This window comes from Dermochelys coriacea, chromosome 3 (assembly GCF_009764565.3).
Source record: "Dermochelys coriacea isolate rDerCor1 chromosome 3, rDerCor1.pri.v4, whole genome shotgun sequence".
Taxonomy (NCBI): Eukaryota; Metazoa; Chordata; order Testudines; family Dermochelyidae; genus Dermochelys; species Dermochelys coriacea.
In genome coordinates, this window is record NC_050070.1 from 196,358,512 (window position 1) to 196,382,079 (window position 23,568).

General features: G+C 40.6%; 1 protein-coding gene across 4 annotated transcripts in view; it reads left to right on the forward strand.

Annotated features, from left to right (window-relative positions):
* LOC119853343 (WD repeat containing planar cell polarity effector) overlaps nucleotides 1–23,568 on the forward strand; it is a 256,988-nt gene that overhangs the window by 150,012 nt on the left and 83,408 nt on the right. For all 4 annotated transcript variants that reach the window (XM_043512042.1, XM_038396310.2, XM_043512045.1 and 1 more), the window contains one exon: nucleotides 19,439–19,502. In XM_043512042.1, the coding sequence (XP_043367977.1) occupies nucleotides 19,439–19,502 (64 nt within the window). The remainder of the gene's footprint in view (nucleotides 1–19,438; nucleotides 19,503–23,568) is intronic.

The following is a 23,568-nucleotide window of genomic DNA, read 5'->3' on the forward strand; positions in this document are numbered from 1 at the left end:
GGTGGACATTTTGGTGGCATTTAGGAAGGGGATACTGACATGCCAGCCGCTGATGCTGCTCATGCCTATTGCCTTAGCCACAGATTCACCCTAAGTAGACTGGTGCTTCTGTAGCAGGGCCGCAAGCACAGACTGGTGGGATCACATCATCATGTGGACCTGCAATGACCAATAGTGGGTCCAGCACATTCACATGAAGTAGATGTTCCAGGAGATTTGGGATCAGCTTGCCCCAGCGACAGGACATCCTCATCAGGGAGATCACAAAAGTCCAGAAGCAGGTTGCTATAGCCCAATGGAAGCTGGCTACCCCACACTGCCACAGGTCTGTGGCTAACCAGTTTGAAGTTGGCAAATCAACCGTGGGCATTGTTGTAGCAGAGGCTTGTGAGGCAATCAGGACTGTGATGTACCCAAAGGTGGTGAGCATTACAGATGTTCCTGAAATAATTGCTGGCTTTGAGAGAATGGGCTTTCCAAACTGTGCCAGTGTCATTGATGGGTCTCATGTGCCTGTAGTTTGCCCTCTGCAAGGAGCACATGAGTACATAAACAGCAAAGGGTACTACTGCATCGTTATGCAGGCACTGACCACAGGGGCAGATTCATGGACACTAGCGTGGGATGCACTAGCAGGGTGCATGATGCCAGGATATTCGAGAGATCGGGACTTTATCTTCCTGGACAAATGGGCCATTATTTTCATCAAACGACATTGTTATGAATAGTCACCGTTCCCTCTGTTATTCTAGGGGACCCCGCTTACCCCCTCCGTTGCCATGGCTTATAAAACCCTACCCTTATTTCAGAGGACCTGACAAAAAGAAGTTCAACTATATGCTCAGTAACTGTAGAATCATGGTGGTGGAATGTGTATTTGGCAGATGGAAATCCCATTGTCACTGCCTTCAAAACTGTTTGGATACCAGTGTCATTAGTGCAGTCCACATTACTGTTACCGGCAGTGTTTTGCACAGTGTCAGCAAGAAAAAGGGGGAACGTTTTAGCCAGGAGTGATCTCAAGATACTGCCAGATTTCTGAATGGTACACACAGCCAGACAGTGCACCTGTTGTGACTGGTGCTGGATCTACATGCACAGTGGAAATGAGGGATGCTTTGTGCACCCATGTAATGGGTTTATATGCTCCCATACATGAGACAGAATTAAACAGTATTTGGGGTAGTGCTGTGTTATGGACGTGGGGTAGCTGTAGGATGTTTTTAAAATGTGCTGATATTATGTATGTGAATTTTGTGAGATTGTAATGAAATGTATGGAGATGAGTTGTGTATTTTTGTCAATACTGGTCATGTACTGCCACTCGCAGTTTATGGATTACTGTGATAACAGTTCATAAATTTTTATTCTGAAGTTTATTGAGAATGGGCAAGTGATGACGTTCATTACAGTCTGTGCCACTTTTAACCTGTGATACAATGAAAGTTTCTCTAGTTGCCTTCCATGCAAATTCAACTCTTTATTTTACACAGGTGTTTACATTCCAATGTAAGAACTAGAAAGGCAGACCTGCTGCCATCAAAACGTACAACACAATAAATAAACTCAGTGCCAAAACAGTGAAAGATGTATGTTCCCAAATGACATGGCCAACTATTCCTGGGTGTCCCTGTCCCTCTGATTTACTTGGCCTCATAATGGCCAGGTTTTTGGGGGACTCAGTTTACAGGCTGTCCAGTACAGTGTGGGCGTGGCTGATTTATAAGGTGTGCTGTGTTAGACAGGAGGGGTATGTGAGGCTATTAAGTGCAGCCTCAACCCGTACTTCTAAAAGTCAGCGAGTTACTAATAAAATTTTCATGATTCCTGCTTGTTTAACTTTTCCCCTCTTTTTGCGGTGTCTATTTTTAATCCCACGTGCTGTCAGGGGGAGGAAAAAGTGCTAGAGGAATGCTGAGGGTGCCACCCTGAATGGAAACATACCAAAACCCTGGCTTGTATTAATAACTTGGTAGGGCCACAACCCAGAAATTCCCCCCATCCATATATTTATAAAACAAACCTGGTGGTGGAGATTTACAAGGCTCCACTCCAGCGCTTGTCCTGCTGCCAGTTCTGTAGCCAGCTGCTCCTCAGAGGCATCCCCAAACAGCTCTTCTGAGTACAGACCCAGGATGTGCTGTGGCTGCTCCAATGGCATAGCCTCCTTGGTTAGAGGCTTCAGCACTAGGGTCACTTCTTGGCCTTCATCCAGTTGCTGGCTCTCCTCCAGTGGTGTCTGTGATTGGGGGGTTAGAAGGGTGCCATCCCCTCTCAGCACATTGTCATGAACCACAGAGGGGTCAGTGCTCACTACAGTTCCCAGTACCTAGTTGAATTTCTTGTAAAAGAGGCAGGAAAACGGGGAACTCCCAGAGGTTATACTTGACTTTGCAACAGTCTGTCTTCAATTGCTTGATTTGCATCGTTCTACTGCCTGGTCAGTCCCCAGTGCTGCTAGCTACTCATGTATAGGTTTGTGGACATGATCATTTCTTGTGCTCTTGTTGAAGCTGAACACCTTGCCTGTGTCACAGAAGACGTTAACCAGAATCCAGCTGTGTTCCCCTGGCTAGCTAGCAGTGCACTTGATGCAGGACTTCTTAATGCTGACAATAACTGATATACTTGAAGGTCGTTTGAGTTTCTTGTTGAGCAGTCATCATGGAAATAAAGGGTTAAATGCTGACCAGCTGCATTTGAACCAGGATGTTGCTTCCAGTTCCTGGGAAGTGAGTGGGAAGTTTGGGGATGGAAGGCCTCGGAAGCACAGCCCAGTGGCATTATGGGATAGCGTTGGCAGACTCTCTAGGTCCAAGTCTGATGAGCCAGACTTAATCTACATCCACCCTGCAAAATGCCTGTGTCACCTGAGGACTCTAGCTCTGAACCACTCCCAGCAGGATCTATGGGCCCAAGTCCGGCACTGTTCTGGGCCTGAGTCAGACTGATTTCTGTGTGGACAGAAGGGAACTTGGACTTAAGCCTGAGTCAGAGCCTTGTGTTAATGTACTGTGTAGACATCCCCTTAGGTATAGTTGCACTGCCCCAGAGGGGAATGGAAAAGCATAATGCTTCCTGATTCTTTCAAGCACAGAGACTGCACAGCCACTGCTATAGCCCTTTGTGAGATGCAGCCTATTTCCCTCTGCACAAATCTGCTGGCCAGTGCTTGGAGAGAGGGATTAAGGGATGAGATATGATCTCACCCCTTTGGGGCACCATGCACTTTGGAGGAGTAAAGGGTTCTTGCACTCCGTTGTTCAGGTTGTTCCCTGCGGATGCAGGCATGAGACAAAGACAAGGAAATGGTTGCAGAGGATAGAAGAGGCATAGATGGAGGTCTGCAGAGGGTATGGAGAGAACTGGGGCATATGAAGGGGGATATAGAGGACAGCTGGGAGGTCTGGAGTGGGGGCAGTGGACCAGGAGAGATGAAAGGGAGAGTAAGGCATTGGGAGAGGCATACGGGGAGACAGGAAAAAGTGGAGGCTTTTATGTATCTTAACTTTAAATGTTTAGACATTTCTAGATCTGAAACTGAAAATGGTTCACACAGACAATTGTTCATCTCTTTTGCTTCCCCTTCCCACAGCGTGCCCCAAGTCTTGTCTGGCGGGGACCTCTTTTTGGAGAGTTATAGTAGCTCAGCCTATACACTGAGGCAATTTTTGGCCTGGCTGAGGGGAGTGCCACAAAAGGGGCCACAAAAACAACAAGGAGTTCGGTGGCACCTTAAAGGCTAACAGATTTATTTGAGCATAAGCTTTCATGGGAAAAAACCCTACTTCTTCAGATGCAACAAAAGGGGCCAGTTGATGTAGAAGTTTTATGATCCGAACGCCTGTGTGCACTGGAATCGGGACTAAGATTGCCGTCTCAGACAGGCCACCGAACAGCCATCGCATGGCAATGGGTCACGGCCAGCCTAACCAGTGCAGTAGGAGGCAGATGTTGTAGATGAAAAGCTTTGTATTCCATTACAAATGCCTTGAGAGATCTGTTTCCAAATCAATGAAATAATAGGCCTTCATTACTTGGTGCCCAACTTTAGACACCTTAAAGGGGCCTGATTTTCAGAATATGGTGAGTATTCACCCTCTGGACGTCCAGCCCCTTCAGGGTATCTCAGATTGGGCACCTAAAAATGAAGCTACCCAAAACCACTACTCAGATCCAAAAACATAGGTCATAATGGATTGTGATAGCACAGAATATGAACAGCAAAGAGATGAAAGTAAATCACTACTAGAAGGAAATAAAATGCAAATTACAACATGTAATTTTAATGCAGTCATGTTATTTCTCTCTGTTATCAAAAAACTAAGGGCCCAATACGGTAAGCCGCTGAGCTTCCTCCGCTTCCATTGAATTTGATGGGAGTTGAAGGGTTTTGCAGAAGCAGGCCTTAAATCATGAGAATGAAATACCTTTGAATGCAAAAGTTTTATATACAAAATGAAAATTAAAGGCCTCTTAAACACAGGTGAAAAGGTATCAAAAGACTGTTTCTCACCAGCACTGACAGGAACATAAGGGCTTGTCCTGGGGAGACATAAAATTAGGATGTATGGTAAGAATAACTATTTTCACTTCAAATTTGAATTCTTATCAATAAGTAAAATACAGGAACTGAATTACAAGCATCAGATACATCTTTGGTATTTCTTGGACATCAGAAAACCACGCTCCTGATTTATTATAATATCACCATGTATTTAATGCATTATGAATACAGAACATGGAGAGGGATGGAATAGTTATTTTTCACTTGTTAGGAATGACATTACATAGCTGACTCATGGCTTTGCTTTGCTCCACTCAAGCATTCATAAATTGTTCTTGTTGTATTTCCTAATGCATGAAAATAACTTGTTTATTTTACACACATACACGCCCATGCTCTGTGTTTTATTCAGAACATGTCTGTTTCTGTCTCGCTTTCTCTCTCTCACACGCAACATGAACGCATACATTCTGAGAGGAACATTTCATGAGCTGGAAATTAAGGCCCTTACATTAACATCTAAACTGCAGCTGCAGAGTTGGCACAAGTATAAATATAGCCGGCAGATCAGCATTTACAGTTTGTCCTTTTCTCCCTTATCGCGTGAGTTTATTTTTGTGTTTGTGAATTTACATTTTAAAGAATTTGAAGCTTTTATCTCTGTTACATGCATATCATATAAAATATATTAAGGTTCAAGGACAACTTGGATCTCAAAATCTGATGATTCTACCAAAAGAATATAGTTGTATTTTCCTCTGGGGTGAAAATGAATTAATTTACAAAACAAAGTGGTGTTGTAATTACTAGTGTGTGCCTATCCTTCCCTCATGGACAAGCTGCAAATCTGATCAGATGCACACTTAAAAATACTGGATAAGCCATTGTGTCCAGCCTGAGGCTGAAAATGAAGCTTGGCCTCCTACCTCAATCTTACTGTAATTACCACTGCACTGCAGTTACACCTTGTAATATCCTCTCAGGAGAGCCATGGGCACTCTTCAACAAAGTTCAGTGTCGGATGCAATTGAGCGGAGTCAGAAGAAGAATTTGGTAAAGTTGTGAGCAAATAAATGCAGAAGTGCAATGGTATAACCCCATGCACACAAAAGCAGTGCTTAAACATGGAACTCTCTCTAACAACCAGTCACCTCTAAGGGAAAAGAGAAGGCAGAATATTTGTGACAGAAGGACAGAGTAGGAAAAAGCCTACTTCCACCCAGTGCTGTCTCCACTGTCTGCTGGCCAGTCCCAGGACACCTGAACGGCATACCAGTACTCTCCTTACACCAATAACTGCCTTTTAGGGGCCATTACATAGCCAGAGATCACTGAAAAACAAGGGGATCTGTGCGTGCCTCTGGCAAGCCTCTAAACCTGGGGATCTGGAAAACTCCCACCACCCTATAAGGATAGATTTCCAGCCACTTTGCCTCTGTGGGAGTGGGAGATTAGGAGAGATGATGGGTAAGAATAGGGTCTTATGTTTCCAGGAGGGTATGACTTTTTTTTTTTATGGCATCCTGAGTTTGGCCAAGGCATGGTTTTGTCATTGTATTAATAACTAGTGTTGTTATGAAATGTATTTATAAATATTAATGATAACAGTACAGGAGAGTGTAAGAGTATGGCTTACTCTCTTAAGGAGACTGTCTTGGATAATATCATTCGTGTTTTGTATAGTGTGGGTATGGCAGCCCTTTAAGGATTAATTATGGCCTTAGATGCAATTCAATCAGGTTTCCTCAGATCTCAATAAGGGCAGAATGTAGTAGGTATAATAGAAACATTGGTGAAATTATCATTCTAAATTCTAGAGAGTATTATGCATGTTCACTGTTTTTGCCATCTTGTAAAATCGATCAGAACTGGAAGTTTTCATATGCATGCTGCAGTCACAGACAGGAATTTCAGTCACTGTGATCCAAGTGTACATGAAAAAACTTCCCCGAGTCATGCTTCCCGACCTGCTTGAGAAACAAGAATATGGTTGCCACCTTGACTTCAGTCAATGTTTATTTTCCAGTTAAATATCGCACCCAGTGACAGTATAGAGCGCCTTCATTTCAGTAGTATTGCTAATGATTTTTTCTTAAGCCAGCTCCACTACAGTTTTCAATTTCAGTGAGATACTGTGAAACCATGTGAATGGGTCTGAGATTTAATTTTCTGGTGAAGATCACAGAATAAGCAAAATTGGGCAAAATATCAGAAAAGAATAAACAGGATGATATAATTCCCAAGGGAGCCAATCCTGTGAAGCATTAGCAACAGAAATTTCTGTAGCCTCACAGTAAAAAAGATACTGGGCCAGATTTTGTGCTGCACCTCCTGGAAGGCACACCTGGGAGTGGGGGAAAGCCGGAAAGGTGGCTGTATGTCGTCTCTGGGATTCTGGGCCTGACCCCCAGCATACTTGGATCAGTCCCAAGGGCCACTCTAATTTACTGCAGCTTCCCACAGGCACTTGTGGGCTGCTGCATGGCCCAGAATGGGAATATTGCAGAGTTACACACTGTCTCCCGTTCTCTGACATACATCTACAGCTTGGGCTGCATTCGAAGGGAGGGACACAGAGCTGTTGCACCAGCCAGTGCTGCCCAGGGAAACCCCTATGTCAAGACAACGAGGAGTCATTGTGGCACCTTAGAGATTAACACATTTATTTGGGATAAGCTTTTGTGGGCTACAACCCACTTCATGCATCTGATGAAGTGGGTTATAGCCCACAGAAGCTTTTACTCAAATAAATTTGTTAGTCTCTAAGGTGCCACAAGGACACATCGTTGTTTTTGCTGATACAGACTAACATGGCTACCCCTTTGAAACCTCTCCCTATGTCAAGGCTATTCCTCCATGAATGGTTAAACTGGCTTTACAGCAGACAAGTCAGAATGAGGACCATTGGTTAGTTTTAGTGTGTGATGTGTTTATCTGTGTATGTAAGAGCCTGATCTTACAGGCATGTGGAATTCTCATTAAAGTACATGGGGTTTTAAGAGTGGATCAGTTACAGGAACAGCTATGGTAAAATACATCACAGTTCTGGATAAATCCAGTGCACAGTCTTCACTATCAAAAGCACAATGCCCTCAGTAGAGCCTAGAGTATCTATCTTCTTGGTCTTAAAAAGGAGATCTTCCTACCCAGTTTCACCTCTCTTACCCATCTTGAGCTTCAGCCAGGTATTTCTCATCCATATTTCAATTTCTTTCTGACATTGGACAGCTGAGGAACATCGTTTACATGATGATAAGAGTGAGAGGGCTGCAACTGAAACAAAAGAAAGGCTGGAAGAGAATCGCTGAAAGAAATGCAGAGATTTTAACACCCTCGTGCTTTGGCACTGCCATCTTTGGTTCAGGGTAACCTGAGAATTTGCATTCTCTGGATTAGTAACCTAGCAAACCTACAATCAGTAAATTTGAGCATGGTCTCTATATGTATTGTTTCCACATCACTGTCTCTGGCCTATTCACAGCAAGATATAATTGATGCTGAGTTAAGGTTTTTGATGGTGAAGGGAGGGAGAGACAGAGAGACTTGAAAAAACTTGTATAGAGAGAGATTCAAAGGCACAAAGAACAGTTAGGCAGCCAACTCCTTTGAAAATCTCCCTGTTATACAAAGTGATAGCTATAGAGGAATGAGAGTAATGCACTCTGGGGTGCATAACTCAGCAACTTATTAACTATAGACTGGGACCAAATTTCTAAATATGGATTTAAATACTTAAGTTTAGGCACCCAATTTTGAAAAATTTGGCCTAATACATTATTCTCTTGTGGCTGCACCACATGTATACACCTTTGTCCATTGTTAGGCAGGAGGGAGAAATACACCTGAAACTCATGGAAAGATAAGGCAGGGGAGGGAAGTGCATCCATCTTAACTTTGATATCAAATTCCCATCTGCTGTGGTTTGAAATAGCTGAGATATCACACTCAGATAAGAGAGATTCATAATGGAGGCAGCAACTGATCCTTAATCATAGTTATGATGCGGGGTCCCTGAGATGGAGCTGTCTTTGGTGTGTATACATGCTGATATGTTTGCTCAATAAAATACAGCTTTCAAGACGTACTGTTGAGTTTAGATGATCACCAGAGTGAGAGGGCTAAAGCAAGAACAGAAGAAAAGCTGAAGATAATTAATGGAACGAAGGCTGGGATTTAACAGACAGGGTTGAGCAAAATAAATATGAAACAACAGGTGTCATCAGCTCTTATCTGGATTTTTAATTAACATCTGTTTTTAGCCTAGAGTATTTTGGAAGAGTATGTTGGAGAGTGTCTGTATTTAAAGATAAAGGTATGCGGTTGAGAAGTTAGTGAAAGGTTGTAGGAACTGAAAGGTTGGGAGGGTGTGTGTGTTGAGGGTGGGTGTTAGTTGCAGCTTATAGAAACCTGAAGGAAAGCCACTATGATAAAATTGCACGGAAGGAAGATATTGTTATGGCAACAAAATATTTTCTCTTGAAGGAGAATGAGTATAATAAAGTAAATTTGTAGTGTGGGAAATTCAAAGGAAATTAAGGTTATAAGAGAGAAAATAGTGAAATATAATTTACAAAGAAACAGGTCTCTTATAATTTTAAAATTGAATAATAATATTTTACTCTTCTCTAGCACCTTCCATTGAAAATCTCAAAGCACTCTACAAACATGAAAGAATTAATCCACATGACCTTCCTCTGAAATGGGAAAGTATTGTTCTTCCCAAGAGTTGTCCTTTCCAGTACCTAACCCCCATTTTGCAGAGACCTTATGTGACTTCCCCAGGATCATACAGAAAAGTGTGAGCTGGGTTGGGTATAGAACCTATATTTCTACTAATAATTCTGTGTTTGACTATCCTCCTCCATCCAGAGTTCCATTAATTCAACATTCTGTTTAGTTGCATAAAAGCCAGGAAACTTAGAGTGAAGGTTCTCACAGTAAATCTTCCCTCTTTCATATGTGCGTTACAAAGAGGGGTTTCTTTTTACAATCTCTCCCAACATGAAGCCCTGGTGCACTAAGTACTCAACAAATAGCATAATGGAAAGGAACAGCACTGTATTTTCTATATTGTTTGTATGCTTCCGCCATTAAGACTGAGCAAATACATTGAACAGTATACGCTTTTATATTTAATCTGCCATTTTAAACATAATTTCAGCTGCATATGGAACATTTTTATGACTGGATCTGTATTTCAATTCCTTTCTCTTATATAAAATAAACTCACCTCTATCTGAGAAGAAGCATGCACGTTTATATATGGTCACATGAATCATTTCATTGAAGAATCAGTTTAGGGTTTATTGTATTTATAGAGTAGAATACAAAAACAACACAGGGAGAAGAGTTTCAAAGCATGATTTCATATAATCTTACCGAGAAAATAGTATGATTGTTTTGTGTTGGGAATATTTTATGCAGATTCACAGCAAATTAAACCCATGAGGAAGTTCTTTGGCCAGGGTGTCATACACTCAGACTCCTCATATTAGCTTCCTTTCCAATTTATTTTTGTGTTGTTTGCTCCATACCTCTTTATATAAAGGGCATTCAGTTCTCCATCCAGAGCTTTATATCATAGTCTTAGACCTGTGTGTTTCTTCTCAATAAGCTATAAACTTATATATGGACCTCCTTTAGCGATATGTAGCTTAACAATATAAATAAAATAAAATCAAAATAACAGAAACTCTTGAATGGCTTAAAACTGCTGTGCAGTGTAAATTGTTACTCATTAATCTTTATGTAGGATGCACGTGTGTATGACTTCCAGAGCATTACACTACAGGTTTCCCTAATAAGTTATTAAAGACCCAATTCAATAAAGCACTTAAGCACATGCTTAACTTTAAGCATGTATTTAAGTCTTATTGAAGCCAGTGAGTCATAAGCAATTTTAGGTGAAGAATGTGACTAATAAATCTGATTTTTTTTTTCTTGGGACAATGTCCTAGTTTTCCAATGCTACGACTTCCCAAATCCAACTTGTGCAGAAGAGTAATTCATTCCAACTGTAAGTGTATAAAATTATATTTTTAATCCTTTGGTAGAAAGTACTTGTCTTTTTAATGTTCCAGGCTTTGTGCTATAAAACACTCTTTTGTTGAGAGATAAAAAATGAAATTTGATTTGAATCTCATTTTCCAAAGTTGGCAAAATTAGCAGCCAACTTTGCTGACACTATGAATTGTTTTTTGTCCTTGAAAATAGTCTCTGTCATTGGGATTTTAATTTTCCTATTCTTCTTTGCCTACTACAGCCAGTAGCAGCCTATAGGAAGAGAAAACACAATGTGTGATATAATTAATATAAAGTTAGTCTGGCTAGTCCAATATCTAATGTCTACAATTGGGCATGAATATTGCCAACTCCAATCAAAATGACACATCACTTTGTTATATCTGAAGATGGCACTTCAGAAACACAAACAAAACTTTTACTAGCCTAATTTTATAAAAGCAACTTTAATAAATTATAGTTTTCTTACAATTTAAAAACCCTCTAGAAACACAAACACTTCCATCCATTGTTGGCTTCTTTTTCATGTTTCCTACCTTGGGCGAATCCAGTAATCAATCAAGTAACTATGTTTGTTCCTCAAGGATCATGAAAAGAAAAGTCTCTTCCCTGCTTCCAGGCCGCTCCTTAGTTGCTACTGAATAAGCTCTGTGTCCAGTGTGCCTCTTCCTATGCAAGGGTTTGGGCAATAGATCCTGTAGTCATGAATCTGCTGGCCACGTCTCCACAAACCTCCAACCAACTTTCCAAAAGCTTTCCTTTCCCAGTTTCAGAATCCCATGGTGCCCTGTGGGAGTGGGGACCCTCCCTCTGCATGGGCTCTGTGTCCGGTTGGCCCATAAGCATGTTCCCTGATCTGAGGAGCTCACAATCTAAACACAGAAAACTCAGATTTGCCCCTAAGTGCTTATGCAGCAACATATGGTTGGCCAAGTGATACAAACTACCATCTCTGAAGTCAGATTCTTGTGTAAACGATTTTTTAAAAAGTTAGCAGCCACGGTTTGAATTTGTAGCTCTGATTTATGTGATGCTTTTGGAACACTTACTGGGGTAAAAACTGGTAAGTTGCAGCAAATAAACATTCAGTGGCTTATCCATTTCTCCCAAAACATATCAGAAATACAATGGACCACTGTTTCTTTTGACTCATCTCCTGTCTAGGCATATTGAAAATATTAGGTAAATTCAGTATTGCCAGCCCCAGACATTCAAAAATCATGAGTCAGGCACCCAAAATCATGAGATTTTTTTTTTAAATGGTCTGCTCTTTTCCTTTGCCTTTTGGTTTCTTAGCCTTCAGGGCTCTCTTGGGGATCACCCAAACGGGAGAACAAGAAACTTGGGGTGAAATCAGTGGGGTCAAAATGTTGCCCTTTCTTTGGGTTTCAAATGAAAGCTGAGATTGTCACATAATCATTTATCTCCTAGAGTTGGCATTTTAAGTAAAACATCAAATATCACAAGATTCACAGTAAAATTATGAATATGATTGCAAGAGTTAGCAACACTGTATAAATTAACTAGGAAGTGATTCCTTGACAACAGAATGGTGTAGGGATTCTGTAATTTATTGTGTATTCTGTAGATTAAAACTTAAATAATTGCATATTCTAATTGCCTCTGAATTTACAGAAATTTAACTCAAAGAAACTTCCTCTGAAAGTCTATAGAATTTCATGCCTTGTCTTATCAAAGTCGCATTGAAGTAAAAAATTATTCCACCTAAATCTGACTTTCTACATGTAAATGTGCATGTTTAAATTAAAACACAAGCACTAAAGCCCTACACCAAGATGTTCAAAATGGGTGCCTGAAGCTCGACTCTAAAAGACATAGTTAGGTGCCTAAATAAGTGGCCTAATATTCAAAATGTTGAGCACCTAGCAGAACCCATTTAAAATCAGGCCACTTATTTAGGTGGCCAGCCACCCCCTTTTTAAATTCTTGGCCCAGTTCTCACTGAGCATTTTGTGCCTGATCTCCCACACTAATGCAGTTAGCATTCTTTTAAAACATGTAACTTCATTTTTAGTTTTGTCTAATTTTAAAAGAAAAAAATATTGTAGATAAAAGAAAAGCAGTACTTATTTTGAAAAATCATGCAAACTGCTTCTGTTCTAAAACTTACTGATATGAGAACGTATGGGAAATGTCTTCTTTTATGAATAATAATTAATATTATTGTGCTTATGAAATGGGCAAAATGCCTAGAAAGTGAATGAAAGAATGAACTATTAAATTGAAATATTAAATGAAATAATTGAATTTAAAGAGATCATGTAAACCCTGCCGTAAATGTTGTGCGTTGTAGATGATTGAATATATTTTCATCATCTGTTTATATGCTTAAATACAATTGCTTGATGTAAGTAAACACTTGATTGATATTCCGAATACTTAAAAATTTGCATATGCATCACATAATATTGAACAATTAAAACTTAATTTCAGTGGAATTTGATTGCATGTACATTTTTTTTCAATATTCATTTTTGTCTGTTGTCTTTCCTCAGTATGTATTTAAATAGTCCTTTTTATAATGCATATCATCCTTGATTGGACTGCTAGATGAGGGGAGCTCAAGATTTCTTCAGTTAAAAGGAAGAGTTTGTAAATAATATTTGTGCCACAGCCCTTCTTCCATGGATTATTATTTTTCCTAAATATTTCCTAAAATAAATATATTTCCTAAATATTGTGTACTCTTATTGAAGACAAGAAAAAAATAATGCAGCAGTCCTCCTTTATCGGCCCAGCATAAGGAATATGTTTACATGGTCAATGGGCATGTCTAAGAAGGCTTGGTGGTGGTAACTAGTCCCTAAAGAAATGCTTCCACCTTGTCTACAGTAAATTTCCCACTCTCTGTTTCTCTGTCTCTGCTCAGATTTTTTTCCTGTTGCTTCTTATAACTGGCTGTAGAAGATCTCACACTTGATGCACTAATATACTGTATAATATTTTACAAATACCCCCCTCCCACACACACAGTTTGACCACTTTCAGAGCCATGAAATTCAGAGTGAAAGACAAAAAGAACAGGAATACTTGTGGCACCTTAGAGACTAACAAATTTATTAGAGCATAAGTTTTCGTGGGCTACAGCCCACTTTATCGGATGCATGGAATGGAACATATAGTAAGAAGATACATATATACATACAGAGAAGGTGGAAGTTGCCATACAAACTATAAGAGGCTAATTAATTAAGATGAGCTATTATCAGCCAGAGAAAAATGAATGAAAGACGAATCACTATCTTGAAGCCTCTGCGTTATGGTTAGGTATTGCAGTACATAGATAGCCAAAATCTGCCCTCCACTACACCTGCAGAGCCCCCAGTTGAAATCAGTGAGAAACCTCCTCCCCTGCTCATATCCAGGGACATGAATTTGGTTCACTGTACATAAAGGTAAGATATATTACATAAATTAGGTTTAATTTTTGTACAATTACAAAATTAGAGGGTGAAAGAAATGTAATTGGGGGTGAAAGAAATGTAATCTGCAGGGCACACAATATTGCATATTCACAACAGCAGACTTACTAGCTAGCAAGTCTTTAAAAAAAGAAAAAGAAACAACAACAAAGAGGAGAAGAATGTGCAAAGAATCTTATTAGTGCTTCTAAACCGTTTAGGTCCAGTAAAGAATAGAGACAACTGTACATTATTTTTATTATTGAGTCTGCAAAAAAAACCCCTACATAAATAAATTACAGTGATTTGGATGTGTATATGTGCATATTCATTTATTTTTCCTAAAGTTGATTACGGTAACTATTTTAGGAAAAATTGTCAGAGTGGCCCCCAACAAGAGTTGGTGGTTGCACACTGAGGCCATCAAAACATTTGTTGTGACTTAAAGTCCGTTTTTGTTTTACGCTAGTGTAGATTTAATGGGGCAGATTACAGACTGAGTGCCCTATTCTCCTCCTTTCTTATGCTGGCATAAATCAAGAGTAACCCCACTAAAATCAATGGCATGACACTGGTGTAAAAGTGATATAAGTGAGATAAGAATCAAACAGTCAGCTTTTATGGCTTTGTCAGTTTAAGTCACACTTTTAAAGCAGGGAGACAGCAAGGTCCAGCCCACCAGTTTGGAAGCCAGGAGATCTAGATTCTGTTCCTAAATCTATCTTTTTCATTTTACGTAATCTTGGGCAAGTCACTTAATCTTTCTCTGCTTCAGTTTCCCCATCTGTAAAATGGGATGATAATACCCATCTTTCAAAGTGTTAGGAGCCCTGTAGATAGAAAATAGTTATATAAGAACATACTAGTAGTATCATTCATTATATTAGGTTTATACTTAATATTCCATACCCTAAACAGCTCATAGAATAATGCTTTACTATTTGCCCTGTGTAGTTGAATAGTATGTAAGTGCTAATCTCTAAGGTCATATTTCTGTTGGCTATCACTTTAACCAAACAAGTGGCTGAACTTCATAGTTTACAGGTAGATTTTCTTCTCTCTTTTTTTTCAAAGTCTTGATTACTAGAGTTATTTTGAAGCAAGCAGTAAGTTACAGTGTTTGCTTCAGGATTGGTAGTATATCAGCACCATTCTGAAGGCAACAAATTTTGTGCCCTATAATCTTAATGCAGGAACAAAAGGTGGATTTTTTTTATTGTTTAGGGGGCAGATAACTATAAATGGAGTGTGCTAGAAATAATAAGAGCTCTCCCCACAACAAAACCCTATTGTAAAACAAGCATGATCTGTTTGCTGGTCTCTTTGCACTAATACATCACACAGGACACTTTCTAATTGTCCCTACAGAATGAAAATAGGATGTTACACACCAAAGAGACTTTAAAAAAAGGTTTGCAAATAAAGCTAGTTTGAAGGGGGGAAAAAAACCCAAAAGGCTTGCGTTCTTGACAGATTTAATATTGGTTGCATAAGTAATCCAAACTTGCCACTTTCATTTGAAAACACTACCTCATTTAAGAGCAATACTACTTATAATAATTTATGACATCTCTGTGATTGTTCTTTCCAGCTCTCTTGGTTTGTGAAAAGCATTTCTTTGGTAGATATTTTTTTTCCAGTACTGCTCTGGAAATAACAAGCTGGTTTTACGTTTTCCTGAGTAGGGGCCATAATGAGATGAAAGTATGTCTGTTGATTAAAGGGAAAAAATTGAAATCATTATGAGACAGAAAAGAACTGACAGTTTTAAAGCCATGATTCCATTCTGCAGGTCACTCAAATGAAAATATTACTTTTCATTTTTGGTGGGAAAGGAATGGTCTTGGCTGGAGCAGATCTCATTCAAATTGTTCCTTTAACAGTTGCCATGTAAAAACGAAGACACAGTGTAGATGTATTCTTGTTGGTATCTTACAGGGCATGTTTCACTGAGCTATTCAGTCTCCTATTTTCCTTCTTGGGATTGAGGATGTCTTTTTATTCTGTATTTGAGAAACATAGGAATAAGAACTGTCATTTAATTTTGGTGTGCCTCCTGAAAAAGGTATACATGACACTAACATATATGTACTGCTGTAACATCTATATGTATATTTCTCTCAGTTAAAGCATTTGATTAAAAAGAAATATAGAATGCAATGTATTTTAATGTAGTATCCTTCATACAAAGTATTACAAAAAATTTCAGAGATATAGATGTGTGACAGGTCTGGGGCGCTGCCTGGACCCCAGTAATAAAGGAGTTAACTTCGGCTCCACTTTTCCCTCCCCTTATGGGGTGCTCAGGGGAAGGACTGTAAATTAGTGATTGGAAGACACAGTGGGAAATTGGCTTTAGGAAGCTAGGAGTCCACACCCAGGGGCATAGGAATGCCAAGCTGGTGAGTTTGTTTCCTTTTCTGCTTATGTTAATTTATTTTGCTTTCTTGTCATCAGCATCATCCCTTGAGGGAAAGCACTTGCTGGCTAGCTCTAGGTTCCATTCTGCTGTGTCATTCCACCAGCATGCTATAGAAGAAAAAGAGCAAGAAGGCTTTTCAGAGCTGGGTAGAACAAGGCTTTGACCCAGGCTAGAAACATAGGAATTGCCATACAGGATCAGACAAGTGGTCCATCTAGTGAGACAGTTTCACCCATCAAAGGAAAGAAGGGCTGCGTTCTTCCCTGTGCACCTTCACTAACTGAGAAAAAGCCCCAGCACTGCCCACTAACTTTCCTGATCTAACCACGCCTGTGTGCACCCAACAGAATATTGACAGACCACTAATAGATTGTCTTACAAAATCCACTGAGCACTCACAAAACACATCTTTTGAACCCTCTTAACTAACAAATCACAATCAGTTTTCACCAGACCATCACCTGTGACCTCCCGCTGCCTAATTTCAAGTTTCTGTCATCTACAAATGACCCAATACAGCTGTTGTTTTAAAAAAAAGTCACAAATGTTTTTCATAATGGGGGGAAAAACTATTATTTTCCATTGTCTTCATTCTCAAAAATAGCAGAATTGCTTTGGCTCAAACTTTCAAAGAAAATCTGTTCCCTGATGAGAATAAATCTGATAAATTTTGGCCAGAAAGGTAAAAGATTAAAAAAGTTATAAGTAATTAAATATTACCTCTTCAAATGGAAACACTTGGGCATCCTTAACTATGGGCACACTGTGCTTATAATAACTGAGATGTTTTATTTTATTTTACTTTTTGTTATTCTGCAAATCAAAAAATAATCTTTTTAAAATACACTATTTCATTTTGTACAGATTTTTCAGACTGTTTACAAGAATAAAGCGTTACCAGAAAACGTATACACTATAAAAAAATCAAAATCTCACATTATTCAACTGAACTGTTATATGGTGAAACATGTAGACAGCATAATAGATTAGTAAACCTTTTTCCATATCAAGATTTTCTTTTCCATACTGTCCTCTCTAGCTCTCACCTTCCATTTAACAAGTGCAGAGTGGTTTTGATACTCTGTAATGAGAATTCTTCTAGATTCCCTGACATAATATGTGATCTCTCATTAGATGAGCATGATCTAGGAGCAGTTGTCGAAGTGTGGTCTGTGGTGCTGGTTGAGTACACAAAGCACTTGATGGTATCCTATAGAGGGCTGACTCTCCTTGGCTTCTGTTGCTTCTATAGATGTCCACTTTTTTTATTAAAAACATAGATCAATGCTCTCTTGATATTTCTTTCTCGTGTAATATTATTGGCCCCAGTCATCCCATCTCATGGTAAAACCTGTGAGAGAAAGAGCTAAGGGAGAAATCTGTGAGAATCCCCCCAGAAAAGACTAATGTACCCACCCCAAACCTGTCTGGAATCCAGGGGTCCATGTGGAAGGTGTGTGTCATTGCACTGGCTCTGAACTCTGGCAACCTCCCTCCAGACCAGCTCCCTGACAATGCAGTTCCATTGGAGTCATGCTAACTCACAGTGACAGACTCCAGGGACCCCCTAGAGTAGTGGTGGGCCATTTCCGGAATGGGAACCATGGCCACTGGGAGCTGCGGGCGGCCGAGCCTGTGGACAGTCAACATAAACAAATGGTCTCGTGGCCCACCAGCAGATTACCCTGATGGGCAGCGTGTAGTTTTGCTGTAGTTGCCACTGGATGGTGCATGTTCTTGAATGAGAAAGGAAGTGGTCCATGGGGTTGCATTTGGGAGAGGCTATTGTCCAGAAGGCAGTCTCTCTATTAAAATGTTCACGTTCTGAAGCAGTTTGGGAACACTTGGTCGAGTGATCTGAATATAGGAGTGGGAACCAAAAGTAAAATCATGATCCCAGTGCTGATACAGATTCCTTCTGTAGGCAGGCAGCTCACGCGCTGTAAAAGAGGGATACGGGCTGAGACTCTGCCTTCTAAATCCACACTCAGAGGGGACCCTTTGCTTGTGGATCTCCCCTCTCTTCCCATGCAGAACTGAGGCTCTGTCACCTCTATGGCCCTGTTCTCCTCTTCACCAGACCCTGCAGAGAACTCTCAGCAGGTCTGGAGATGTGGGCTAGAAAGGGGGCCGTTCTGGGTAGGGAGAAGAGTCTGTGGGACAGGGGGTGTTCTATTGCCTCACTTCCCTTTCCAGCCCTGTGGAGCTTACCCAGACAAGATAGCATGGTCTCTAGGGCACTGGTGGGTAACCTGCGGCCCACGGGCCGCACGCTGCCCATCAGGGTAATCTGCTGGTGGGCCACGAGACCATTTGTTTATGTTGACTGTCCACAGGCTCGGCCGCCCGCAGCTCCCAGTGGCCATGGTTCCCATTCCGGAAATGGCCCACCACTACTCTAGGGGGTCCCTGGAGTCTGTCACTGTGAGTTAGCATGACTCCAATGGAACTGCATTGTCAGGGAGCTGGTCTGGAGGGAGGTTGCCAGAGTTCAGAGCCAGTGCAATAACACACACCTTCCACATGGACCCCTGGATTCCAGACAGGTTTGGGGTGGGTACATTAGTCTTTTCTGGGGGGATTCTCACAGATTTCTCCCTTAGCTCTTTCTCTCACAGGTTTTACCATGAGATGGGATGACTGGGGCCAATAATATTTACCTACTTAGCTCCCAGGGCTGTTATAAGGATTAATTTGTTATGTCCTGATCCTGTATGATGCTAAACACCCTCAATTTCCATTGACGTTAACTAGATCAAAGCATGCTGATTGTTTGTTCAAATGTTTAGAAGATGAAAGTGCTCAGTAGTGTTGCTAGCATCATATTTCATAGTTCTGTGATCTCCAGGCTATCACACAAATGGTTTCACCAGTCACCGGGGGCTCCCTTTTTGGGATTCATAATAAATGTAATATATGTTTTAGATGAGAACTGGAGCAGAGGCAGCACACCTCATAGATTTTTACCAGCGGTCAGTTCATCTGCACGTTAACACAGAGCACGCTGGATCTCTCAAACTGGTGTTTTCCTCCTTGGCAAATGATATATCTCACCTTTTCTTGCAGGTATCAGAGATTTGAAAAGGCATTTCTGCTCGCTGTTGACATAGGTGCTCGTGACCTGTTTATGGTGAGTCATTCCTGTAGATGGCTTTGTGATTGCTGTTCTTGAGATGAGTTAGTTGTCAGCTTTTGTGCACATTAAAAAGGATCAGTGTCATTTGCAGTATTAGACACATACTGGAGAAGGCTTTATTCTACTTGCCATCATGAAATTGGTCAATAGCAATCTAGTAGCTTTTGAGTTGCTGACATTTTCCTTGCTAGGGCCTCAAGACTGTTTTATGTTTTTCAGGAATTAATATATACATTCTTGAACTTTCCTCCTTCTCCTGCTGTGTCAGATGTGGGTGCATGTCATCTTTCACTCTAATAAGCTTATATGTTTCTAATCCATTCCTTTAAGAAGTACAGCTGCAGAGGCCAGGACACAAGAGCAGACCGTATCCTGGGGATCCTGAATGCTCTCAGTATGTCTCTTAGGTTTCTGTGGAAAGTGACAAATTATGAACGCTCCTCCAGGTACTTTTAAAACAACAAAACTGCAACGTCAACCCAAGCAGTTTTACATTTTGTGCGCTCTTTTGCCCTCCCATTTAATTAGCTACAAAAGTAAAATTAACCAGTTTTTAAAAGATCCTATGTGCAACGTCTGCAGGAGGCTCTTGTTTTATAAGATCTTGCACCACAATGTCACAGTGAGGTCAGATGGACAAAGCCAGTAGTTCTTTCCTAGTCTCTCAGCATGTTGCTGCTATGCAGCTGATTTAGTTGTTTTCAAAGAACAATAGGGAAAGGGCTTGTTTAAAAAAAAAAGCCCTTTGAAAGTCTCATTTGCTTGACTCTTTTGCATAATGAAGACATTCTGTTGTTTAAATTAAGCTTTGACACTAGATGTTAATATTATTTATCTCATTAAGTCACTTGCCCTGCTAGTTTGATCTTGATATTTAAATTGTATGTTAAATAACACAATTAAATCCTTCTTTTATGGGTTATAAAAAGTCCTCTCTAATTATATAAAGAGTTCTATGAATCTTTTGATGCTTTTTTCCACAGCTCTAATCATGTGGCTTGTTCCATCTAATTAGAAAGATGTGTATACTGTGATAAACTTTTCTAAGTATGCATCAAAAGAATGTGATGGGAATATCATACTTTTAGGGAAATCATTACATATTTTTGTATTTATTTATATCCCCTCGAAACAGTGTTTTTTTCTTTTCATCTCATCTTTCTCCTCTCTGTCTCACTCTCAATAATATAACCTTTTCTGCACAAGACTTGGATGTAGCAGTGTTGAGATCGGTAACCATGGAGAGGCTTGGGAAATGATTCTGCTCTCACTTTCACCAATTTAACTCCACTGGGCTTGATTCTCTCTGTGCCTGAGCAGAGATTGGTTGCAGCGGAAGGTGAGGGAGGGGTTTGAGAGGGAGCCAGTCATGAGCTCCTGACTCTCAACCCCCTGGCATGGTGTACACTAAATCAGCAGGGGGACAGCTGTAATTTAAGGCATAAAGCCCCACACACTAAAAAAATTGCTCCACCATATCCCTTCTACTCCTCTGATATCCCCCATTCCAACATGTCCCCTTCCTCCTTGTGCCAGAAGGGGGAGTTCCATCCCAGGAAGAAGTCACCAGGTTTGTGCTGGTGAAGATTCCCCTTACACGGGATATTCTCCAACACAAATCTCTGGACACTTTAAATTTGCTTTACACTGAGTCAGTGTATGTGGCGCAAAGTGAACTTGGCCACTGGAGAATCCAGTCCATTGACTTCAGTGGAGTGACTCTTGATATACATCCATGTAAGGCCTCGTCTGGACTAGCTGAAAGGGTACTTTATTTAAAAGGTTAACTAACGTGTTACATTTATAGTGTAGTCAGGACAAGTTGTACTTTAGCACATCTCAGCTGGCCAAGGTGAACCCTTGGATCCTCCTCAGAATTTAAAGGAGTACTTGTGGCACCTTAGAGACTAACAAATTTATTTGAGCATAAGCTTTCGTGAGCTACAGCTCACTTCATCGAATGCATTATTGCATCCGATGAAGTGAGCTGTAGCTCACGAAAGCTTATGCTCAGATAAATTTGTTAGTCTCTAAGGTGCCACAAGTACTCCTTTTCTTTTTGCGAATACAGACTAACACGGCTGCTACTCTGAAAGCTCTCAGAATTTAAAGAATTTTTTAAAATACCTTTTATCCTTGTGTAGACAAGATTGAAGTGAGAACAAAATCGCTGGATTTTGCATCGGTGCAGGATTGCTCATCTCTGTCTCATGTATTTCTCTCATTTGGATGTTCAAGTTGGACCTCACTCTAGGTCTTCATACCCGGGGTATGTCTAAATCTTGCCAATTCTTTTTGCATATCGTCTCTAAGATGTGACCTTTCCTATCTATCCACATGGCTAAAACTCTCATCCAGGCTCTCATCATATCATGTCTTGGTTACTGCAACATCCTTTCCTCTGGCCTCGAAAAATGCAATCTACCCCACTCGTATCCATTCAAAATGCTGCTAAAAGAGCATTTTGCTAGCCCATTGCTTTGTCTGTGCTCCCCTTCTCTTTGCCTCCCTCCACTCCCCCTTCTCTTGAAAGTTGCTACTTTCAAGGTCCTTCACAGCCTATCCCTATCCTACCTATCATCACTATCAAAATATCGACTCCTACCTGCACCTGGCTTATGATGTCAGCCTCTGTTGCCCATTGATTAAATTGGTTGTCAGTATAATTAACTGAAGCTATGATTTCCAAACTCACTGAGAAGTATCCCTGTCTAGCCGTGCGGTTTGGGGTTTGTCTCCCCTGGGGTTTTACCCACTGCTGTAACTATACCAATGTAGGTTCTATGGTGCAAACCCCTAATCTAGATGCAGAACATGAGTGTAAAACATGGCTTGTACTAATGCAGTTACCCAGACTTAAAACAGTAACTGCACCAGTGGTTAAAAAATCCAGTGTAGACAAGGTCTTGTCTCAGCCCGCTGAGTCCTATGGTTCTGTTCAGCTACAGCACTATGGTTACTGATTATTGTAATAGCTCCCAGAAATGATGCTGTACTTGAAAAAACAGTCAGCTGAGGTACTTGTGGGCATATTTTCAATTTGGTATGGGGCACTTCAGCCACTATATTCCTATTAACTGTAGAGGTGATTGGGTCCACAGTGGGACTTCTAATCCAAACCAACTCATATTCCCCACCAGGGTTGACCTTAGGCAATCTGGCATTCTAGGCACATCCCAAAGGGGTCACCCTATAGCCCCATCCCTGGACCACAGCTTTTGATTCTGACGTCACTGTGTGACTCTAAAGGCCAGAGCAGTCTGTGTCCCTGTAGGGCCTGTGCCTTACTCCAGCCCTGTGCGCCACCCTTATCTTTCAAGGGGCACAAGTGAGGCTTTACCGGAATTCCTGATTCAGAACTTGTTTATGTAGTTTTGGTTCAAGATTGCATCTTAAAGTGGAAGAGGCCCATTTCCCACACTAGTTTGAATTTAGCCCCAAGATACTGGAGATTTCTACAAAACAGTTGATGGCTCACTATTCAGGATTGCAGAAATCTCACAAGGGCTGGTAATTTAGCAACATGTCTGCCACTCCGGGCTGAAATTTTGTGAAAAGAGCTTGTGAAACTTTGGTGACATTAAACCTGACCCTAGATCTGGTGCAGTTTTGACCTGGAACTCTAGCCTAAATTTGATCCATGTCCAAGATCATCTCCTTAGCTCATCTCTAATTAACATTAAAAGGAGTTACTCTTCTAAAAGTCCATTCTATCAAGCTGATGGTTTTCTCCGCTACTTTTTGCCCAGAGAAGAAGCAACCACAGCCACAAGTTTTTGTCAGGCAGCTTGGGGTTCACAAGTGAAGTTACACTTGAGGTGCATCCATGGGAAACCAGATCCTTTTTTCAGAGTAGCAGCCATGTTAGCTTGTATTCGCAAAAAGAAAAGGAGTACTTGTGGCACCTTAGAGACTAACAAATTTATTAGAGCATAAGCTTTCGTGAGCTACAGCTCACTTCATCGGATGCATTTGGTGGAAAAAACAGAGGAGAGATTTATATACACACACACAGAGAACATGAAACAATGGGTTTATCATACACACTGTAAGGAGAGTG